Source organism: Penicillium verrucosum (genome assembly GCF_028828655.1).
Source record: "Penicillium verrucosum strain IBT 35672 chromosome Unknown utg000003l_segment0_segment0, whole genome shotgun sequence".
NCBI classification, from domain to species: Eukaryota; Fungi; Ascomycota; class Eurotiomycetes; order Eurotiales; family Aspergillaceae; genus Penicillium; species Penicillium verrucosum.
The window spans coordinates 4,341,440-4,351,255 of NW_026643212.1; the positions used below are offsets into that span (position 1 = coordinate 4,341,440).

The 9,816-nt window shown below is 23.6% G+C and overlaps 1 protein-coding gene across 1 annotated transcript; it reads left to right on the top strand.

Annotated features, from left to right (window-relative positions):
* Positions 1 to 8,986: 8,986 nt before the first annotated feature.
* N7516_009236 (uncharacterized protein) lies at positions 8,987 to 9,217 on the top strand (the record flags this gene model as incomplete). Its single annotated transcript, XM_057221955.1, has 1 exon — positions 8,987 to 9,217. The coding sequence occupies one exon, from the start codon at positions 8,987 to 8,989 to the stop codon at positions 9,215 to 9,217; it is 231 nt and encodes a 76-aa protein (XP_057072227.1).
* Positions 9,218 to 9,816: the final 599 nt, after the last annotated feature.

Below are 9,816 nucleotides of genomic sequence, written 5' to 3' on the forward strand. Positions count from 1 at the left end.
TATATAATATATCTTTAAATATAATATTAAGATCCTTATTTTTATAAGATCGAATATATTTATAAAATCTATATATTTCTTTAATAGGGCTTTTTCCTATATTATTTTTAGTCTTATAGACTCTATTAAGCCTATTTATAGATATACTAAGATATATTTTATATCTTATAATAGGTCTTATATATAATCTTTTATTATAATTTTTTTAAAATTATCTTTATTTTATATATTATAATATTATTATAAAGCTTCTTTCTAATTTATTTATAGATTTTTATAGATTAATTAATTAAATCCTAAGATTAGATTATATCTTTATATATCTACTACTTCTATTATAAGATTATAACTTTTTTTTATATTTATATTATTAATTAAGTTAAACTTTACTTTTTATATTTTATAAGACCTAATCTCTTATTTATTAATAGCTTTAATTATTTATAATAAAAGTTATAAATCTTCTAAGTTCTATTTTACCTATTTCTAACTAATAAAAGACTATTTTATATTATAATTTATAAAGATATATATAAAGATTTTCTCTATCTTAATATAAATTATAGCTTTATTTATAAAGACTTTTAGAGATTATAGATTTAAAATAGTAACTCCTAATATAGCTACTATTTAGAGTATTAGATTTTTTATTTTTTTATATTATTTTTTATATTATCGCCTAATTTTCTATAAAAAAAGTAATATTTATTCTTTTTATAATTATATCTCTAATAATATTTATATATACTTCTTATTTTTTTTATACTTCTTTTCTAGTTTTTTATATATAAATTATAAGATTTTCTTTATATCTTATATCTTTATAAAAAATTATTTATTTATTTTATTTTATTTTTTTAAAATAAATTAATTTAGTTTTAAAGTCTTTTTTTATAAATTTAGATCCGATTCGATAATTTATAAATAATCTAAGAGGTTAATATATAAATAATTTAGATTTATCTTAATCTATTTATAATCTTCTATTTTAATATTATTAATTATATTTATATTTAGATATATTTTATATATATATTTTAGTAGTAGGATATATAGATTTTTCGCTATCTAGTTAATATATAGTAAGTATACTATAATTAATTAGCCTAGTCTTTACTAGTAATATATTTATTATTTCTTTACTTTTTAATAAATAAACTTTATATAGATTTTTAGTACTTTAGATTTAGTAATATAAGATTCTTATACTATTATTATATCGCTATTAAAGATCTCGATCTTTTTATTTATTTTTATAATATTATTTTTAAAGTAGTATAAATATTAGCCGAAATAATTATTTAGATATATTTATTATATCTTATACTTTTAAAATATTTTAGAAAAATATTTTATAATACTTATTAGATATAAAAGATATCTTATATTTAATATATAATATATTAGAAAGACTCTAAAGCTTATTTTATTATCTTCTTTTTTATTATTATTAAGATCTATATCTACTAATAATATTATTCTTATTAAAGGAATATTTAGCTTAGTCTTTATATTTAATTCCGCTATATATTTCTTTATCTATATTTATATCTCTAAATATTTTTTAAGTTCTATAAACTATTATATATAAGCCTTTACTATCTTTAAATCCTTAGTTTTTTTATTATCTTTAATAATTATAATAGAAATTAGTTCTTTTATAAAAGACTTAGTTAGATTTATAGAACCTAACTATTCCCTTTTATATTTATCTTTAGAGATACTAAGATCTATATTAAAATTATCTTTTATAGCTACTTCTAGCGTCTCTTTATTTTATTCTATAATTATATAGATTCGGCGTATAAATATTATATTTTACTAGTAGCGGTCCGATTAAAAATAAGATAGTTTAGAATATAAAGACCTACTATAAAAGATCTTATAAAAGATATAATTAGAGTACTAAGGATATATATAATACGAATTACTACTACGAAGCAATTATAACTAGTACTATATATATATTTAAACTAAACTATAAACCTTTATCTATAGTTCTAAATCTACTAGTTATATAATATACGTAGCCTAAGCGAGATTATATATATTAGACCTATATATCTTATAGGCTATTAATATATCTATATAGATCCCCGAAGACCTCCGAAGGTCTACTTTAAAAGTATTATCTTAGATCTAGGCGGGTTTTACGCCTTACTTTATATAATATAGAACGTAATAATAAGTTTTTTTATAATAAGATATTAGCTATAATATTCTTCTTTCTAAAATAATACTTAATTATAGAATAAAACTAAAATAAGAACTCGTTTTATCTTATTTATCGCTAATTTATTTAACTTATTATTATAAATTATTTAAAAGACTAATAATCTATTAAGATCTTAAAATATATAAGAGATTATAGAGAAGTTAAATTAAGAGAAAAGAATTTTAGAAATTAGTTATAAATTAGTTATAGGAAAGAATTATATTATAATTATAGTAAAAAACTATAAAAAATAAAAAAAATAAAAAAACTAAGATCTAGATATTATCTACTATATATTTATATTATATTTATAATAATTTATAATAATTTATATAATTAATTAATAATTAATTAATTCTATTTAATATTACAAAATTTAATTAATTATAATTTATAATATTAATTCTATTTAATTAATTTAATATTATAAATTATTATATAATTATTTAATTAATAAATATTCTATTTATTTATTTTATTTATGATAATTATATTATATTTCTTATAATTCTATTATTTTAATAATAATATTATTCTTATAATCTAATTATTTTATAAATAAATAAATATAATATACCCCTATAATCTTTATATTTAATTTAAATATATAGATTAGGTAGTATATAAATTAGCTATATAATTAGCTATTATTATTAAGATAATTAAATATATTTCCTAAATATATAGCTTCTTTAGTAGCTTCTCTTAATACTATATATTTAGCTTTATAACTACTAATAGCGAGTTTTTTATAATTAAGAGTTCTATAATATAAGATTATTAATTCCTATTTTAAGAGATAAACTAAATAAATATATAGAGATAGATTTTTTATTATTTAAATTATTTCGTTAGTTAGTATTATAATATTCTTTTAGAATAAGATTATTTCTTATATAATTATAGTATAAATCTCTAATAAAAGTATATAATAGATATTTCTAGATTCTAAAAAGAGTATTAAAATATTCTTTATTAGGATTACTTATAAATCTTAAATAATAAATTATAATAAATATTATATCTAGTCTAGTTTTTAGAACTAGATATAATAATAATCCTATTTATTTTTAGTAATTATTTATATTATTTATAGATACTTAATATAGATTTTTAATTAATTTTAAACTAGATTATCTAGGAATTTTAATAAGGTTTTAGTTTATATTAAATTTATTTAATAATTTTTCGATATATTTATTCTAGTTTATATAAAGATATTTATTTTTAATCTTAATATTATTACTTAAAAAGATAGAAATAGGTCCTATTTTTTAATTTTAATATATTTTTTTAATTATATTATTAAATCCTTTAAATAATTAAATAATTAATATTTTTATAAATAGCTAAAATATTATCTATATAATATATTAAAATATATTTAGTTTTTTTATTTATATATACTTCTTTATTATAAGATAGTATTTTAAAACTAAATATAGATAAAGCTTTTAATAAGTATTTATACTATAATCTTAGACTTTATTTTAGATTATATATTACTTTTAGTAAATAATAATATTTAGTTTTATTATTATATATACTAATAAAATAATATATATATTAGTATCTATATTTATATATATAAAAGTATTTTTAATATTATATTATAAAATAGTCTAGTCTTTATTAACTACTATAATTAAAATTATATACTATATTTCTATTCTATATATAATAGAAAATATTTCTAAAAAATTAATATATAGCCGTTAATTAAAATCTTAAATTACCTATCTAGCTTTATATCTAAAGATTTTATCTTTATTAATTATATATAAATCTTTTATATTACTATAAATCTTTTATATTACTATCTATAACTTCTTTATAAGTATTTAAATCTTTATTTTATATTTAAGGTCTTTTATTATATTATTATAGTTCTTTATATTAATATTATAATAGTTTATATTAAAATTATTTAGAGTATAGATATTATTATCTTAAAGTTCTTCTTTATAGATAGAAATATCTCTAACTTATATAATTTTCTTTTTATTTATATCTTATATCTTATAATAGTATATATTATTATAACTAATTAGTATAGTCTTTTCCTTTTTAGATTCTAGTTTAATTTTATATTTATTAGTATAGTAATATATAATTAATCCTTATATTTTATTATTTTTAAAAAATACTTTTATATTATTATTATATAATTTATATAGAGTTCTATTATATAAATATATTAGGGTCTTTAAGGCTTCTCTCTATAAATAATTAGGTACTCCTAATTAAAATATTATAGATCTAACTTTATTTAATAAGATTAAATTTATTCTTTTTATTAGACTATTAGATTTTTTAATATATATAAGACTTAAATTATAGATTATACTATATTTAATAGATATAATTTTTTATTTTTTATTAATATATTCTTTTCTATTATCTAAAAAGAATTCTTTTATATATTTATCTTTATTATTTTTAATTTAATTTTTTAGTTTTATAAATATATTATATACTTTATTTTTATAATTTAAAAGAAGAACGTTCCTATATAAATCTAGTTTCTTTATTTATAAATATAATATAATATCTTTTATTATCGTAAGTTAGTATTAATAGACTACTAATATTATTATATATTCTTTTAATAATATTATATTATATTTTATTATTATTTTATTTATTTATATATCGATTATCTTTAGATAAAAGATATATTTTATATTTATTTACTTATTATAAATATATATCTTTAATAATATATATATTTAAATCCTTTAAAATTACCTATAATAATTTAAAAGATATATAGCCTAGTCTTTTATATTTAGTAAAGTATTAATATATCTTTCTTTAATTTTTATAGTTATATAGAGATTTTTAATTTTATATATATTTAAAAGTAGTTTATATTTTTAATATAGTATTACTTTTTCTTTTATAAATATAAAGATTATATTATTTAGTTTTTTAATACTTAGAAGATTTATTCCTAGTATTAGAATATAATATACTTCCTTTAAATATATTATATAATTAGTATATATTTTAATTAAAACTAAACTTTTTATTTTAATATTATAGAATTTATATTTCCCTATTTAATATTTATATTAATATATTTATATTTAATAAAAATAATTTAAATTATAAATTATATAAATTATAATTATAGTATCTAATATAAAATTAAATATTAAATCTAAAATATAATCCTTTATTTCTTCTATAATAATAGAATTTTCCTTTTTCTATCTTTTTTAGATAATCTAATCGTGGCACGGCCCACCACCACCTACCAGGTGTTAGTGGGCCCTACCGGATAGCAAATTTTCACCGGATAGCAAATTTTGTCAATTTCAATACACTAAAACACTATTTACAAATAACTCCTATGGCTGTTTATATACCAATTTGGACCATTGCCATACCTAGCTACTATTGCAGCTTCACGTTCATCTTCGGCCAAATCCCTCTCTTTTTGAGCCTATTCTTCAACTTCTAAAATCTTAGTATGCTTTGCTTGCTACCGATCGAGCTTCTTAGAATCTAATTCCTACCTTTTCTTTATTATTCGGTTTGCACTAGTAGGGCTAAGTATAGTGCGCCTAGATCTAAGAATTGATTTCCGGTTTCTTGGGGTAGTAGCGGTAACTTTATACTGCTGAGCCTTCTTTAAAGATGCCTTTACTAGACTAAGCTCTTAGACTAAAAGGGTATTTGTATCTATACTACGCTAGATATGACCCTTAGCCCTTTGAGAAATATGCTTTATCTAATCTATATCGGTAATAAGCTTAGTATTAAGCCTATTAACCCGCTTAATTGTATCTGGTAGTGAATTGGTGACTGAGCTTAGGATCTCGGGGGGGAGGGGGTATAAAAACGGAGGATTTCATTACCCTCGGTATTAAGATCTCTTTAACGTAAAGGACTAAGAATAGCCTTTAGATCTAGGGGATAAATACCCCTAGATTTAAAGGATGATTTAATAGTTCTTAACGTTAAAGCTTACTTCCGGGTATCTTTAATAATCCGGAAAAAATCCCGTTTTTTGGACGTACTTCTACTTTATATAATAACCTTACTATTAGCCTTACGGTAGTAGTATTTTAGGCATTGAAATACCTAGCTATCTAGCGGTTAGTATAGATAGGTTGTATAGGGTAAAAAGAAGAAAGGAACGATAAATTTTTGCTTATAAAAATTATAGAATTTAATAGTAGTATAGGAACTATGATTATCTATTAATAAAAGCCTTAGTCTACCTTTCTAAACTAGCCTAATTATAGCTAGATAAAAAGAATAGAGCTATTTAAAGGTAGTTTTATTATCGATATAGCTATTTAGGGTTAGTTTAACCCGGAAATTAGGCGTAGAGATATCGGTATACCACTCCTCTATATAGATAGAACCCTTAGATAAAAACTAAGGTATTATTACCTAACTAGAAGCGGAGATATATTTAATACCGGTAATTGATTTATTATAACTACCGGTAGGGTTATTACCCCTACTAATAGGAGTAACAACCTTCTATCGTTTCCCCTAGCTAATTTAGTAGCCGGTTTTATCCCAATTAAAGATCTCGTTTAGAAGGAATTAGTATTAGTTTATTACCCCTTAGAGGCTATTAAACTATAGGTATAATTCTCTAAAATTCTCGCTATTAACCCTCGATTTTTTAGCCGGTTTAGGGTTGATATAGAGTATATTTAGGGGTAGTGAATCGATAAAGCGGTAGACCTAGGTATAGCCAACTACCCGGTCTTTAAGTAGGCTATTTGCAGCCCGCTTAATAAGCTTAGGGGTAGGGTAGGTATAGGCTTTATATAGAGAATTAATCTAGGAATACATTGCTCGCGTTTGAAGAGGGTTTAATGCTTTGCTCCGGCCTATAATGATAGAATTAGGCTTACGCCCGTGGATTCTACCGCGTAGCCGACCGTAGGGAACGTCAAATTCCCGCGCCAATTTAGATAAATTGGGTTTATCCATCTGATCATAGGCATCTACGGCCTGTATGGTCCGGATTTCGACGTTTTCATTTTGATCCGACATGGTGGTAGGATATAAAATAGGTAAGAAGATGAAAAAATTGACAAAATTTGCTATCCGGTGGGGCCCACCAACACCTGGTAGGTGGTGGTGGGCCGTGCCACGATTAGTTTATATTTATTAGTTATATAATTTATATTATTTAATACTAGAAGATATACCTCTTCTACTATATCGAAATTATTATTTAATAGTATTAAGAGATTAGGGAGAATAGTATCTTTATTATTATTTAGTTTATTTTTAATTAAAATTAGTATAGTTTTAATATTTCTATCCTTTTTTATAGGTAATCTTTATTTTTTAGGTTTTTTAACTCTATAATTTTTAATCTTTAACGTTAAATTAAGAGTTAAATTAGATTAACGTTTAGGTATAAAGTCTTTTAGAGCTTTATCTAGGAATAAAAACTAATAATTAGTAGTATAGTAAAATCTATTTATAACAAATTAATTAAAATATAATAAAATATTCGTTATATCTAGGTATTCGTTATATCTAGGTACTATATAAAATATATATATTTCTAGTTTATATATAAATTTATACTCTAAAAAAAGCCCTAATATCTCTCTACTTCTTCCCTTCTAATTTCCTCGCTTCTAGTAACCTTTTATACCTATAAAGCGTACTAATTAACTAGGTTTCTCTCTACTCCTACTACTCTTTATATATAAAGGTATTAGGAGGAAAGGATTTCGGAGATCGTAGAGGGCGAGGGACGATAGTTATAGGCTTTATAAAACTACTAAGCGAGCTCTTTACTAGAGAGTAAAGGGTTGATTCGGCGCTACTCTCGTAGTACCGCTTTCTAGGAGGTTAGGATCGATCGGCGAGGCATTTTGATTGGTTAGGAATACTTAAAAAAGTGGAGATAAAACCTCGATATAACGAATTTTGTATGGAGAGGAATGGTGAATTAACGAAGTTCGTAGTAAGGAGGTAATTTCGTTATTACTATGGCGGATTAATTGGTGGGCCGGTATTACTTCGTTATATCCAGGTATTCGTTATAACCAGGTTCGTTATAAACAGGTTTTACTGTATATGTATAGGAGATTGTTTAACAAATAGTATTTGTTACGATATTAATTTTTTAACACCGGGCTCTTTATACTCCTAAGTCTTAAGTCTTAACTCTTGATTTCTTACTATCTTACTAAATCTGAACTAAATTTAAATTGAATCTAAACTGAATCTGAAGTGAATCTAAATTGAATCTATAGTGTATAGTATAGAAATAGTAAATGCTTCTAGAAGGCAGTAATAAACTAGGCGGTGAGGTAATAACCAATAAGAGAGTTATATAACTATCTGATAGCATACTTAGTTGCCCGTATAGCTACTTCGGTCAGAAACCACACCCTGGTTTTTAATGATCTCCCCCATTTCTCACACAAGCAATTGCCAGCCATAGATCTATTTAAGCAGCTGCCCCCCGCCACAAACCTTCTTCTGTATTCTCCCCGAACTATCTTTCTTCTAGCCGTTGACTATCACAAGAGCAACTTCACATCTTCTAGGTATTTAAACCCCTATCCACCCCCTACGAACCTTCTTCTCCTCTAAAGAGACCCCACCGCGTATAATCACAGCCCTAATCGCTCGTCTTTAACTGAGGTCAGAAAGCCATATGGCTTGTCTTCCGTATTACCTTCCAGCTTTATGCACCCCTACCTATTTTACCCTAAGTTACTAACTAAGTTCAGTTTCTGCACTTTCCCCGTCTCGCTATGTCTACCATATCCAACCATGGCGCAGTCTCGGGCCAAGGAGACGTCCCTAGAGAACGTCGGCACTATCAATATCTCCACTGCCGCTATCCGCCGTATGGATGATTCTGCTCCCGCCATTGCAGGTGTTATCAGCTATCCAGATACCCAAAACCTCTACCGTCTGATCAGCCCCGAGTGCACGGATACCCGGGACATCATCATCGACTTCTACCGAGATCGTGACAACAAGTTTAGGTTGATCATGTGATTTAATGGAGGCATGATTATGGGAGCATTATTATGGGGAATTAATATGGGGCCGAGTATGGAACAGATCATGGAGCAGATCATGGAAGTACTATGTGGCTGGGGTGATTCAGGGGCTGTGTTTTTTACTATGGCGATACCATAATAAATAACGCTTAGACTTAAAATGACCTCCAAGAAAGACTTATCTTAATTGGGTTAGACTCCTGTGCCATCAGTGATTTTTGCTGTGCCAACAGTGTTTACCCTAATTAATTAGAAAGTATCGAAATAGAAGATAATGTCAAATTGCAAGGTTGCATACATGGGATGATACCATACAGATTATGTAATCTAGCTTAGTCATAACCGCACAGAAACAGCAGTTTCTATTATGTAGAAAATGCAGAGTTCTCAATATCAGCCCAGAGGTCCATACATTTCAATACGTCAGATTTCTGTCAGATAATAATAATATCGATAACTAAGATAGAGCTTCTTACTCTAGTAGAAGCCGGAAAAACCGTCTAATAGTAGCGTTAAGTCCTTAAAGTATTAGGCTTCTAATTAGATTATCCCTTATTTATTATATACGATAATTAGTAAACTATCGATCTATTA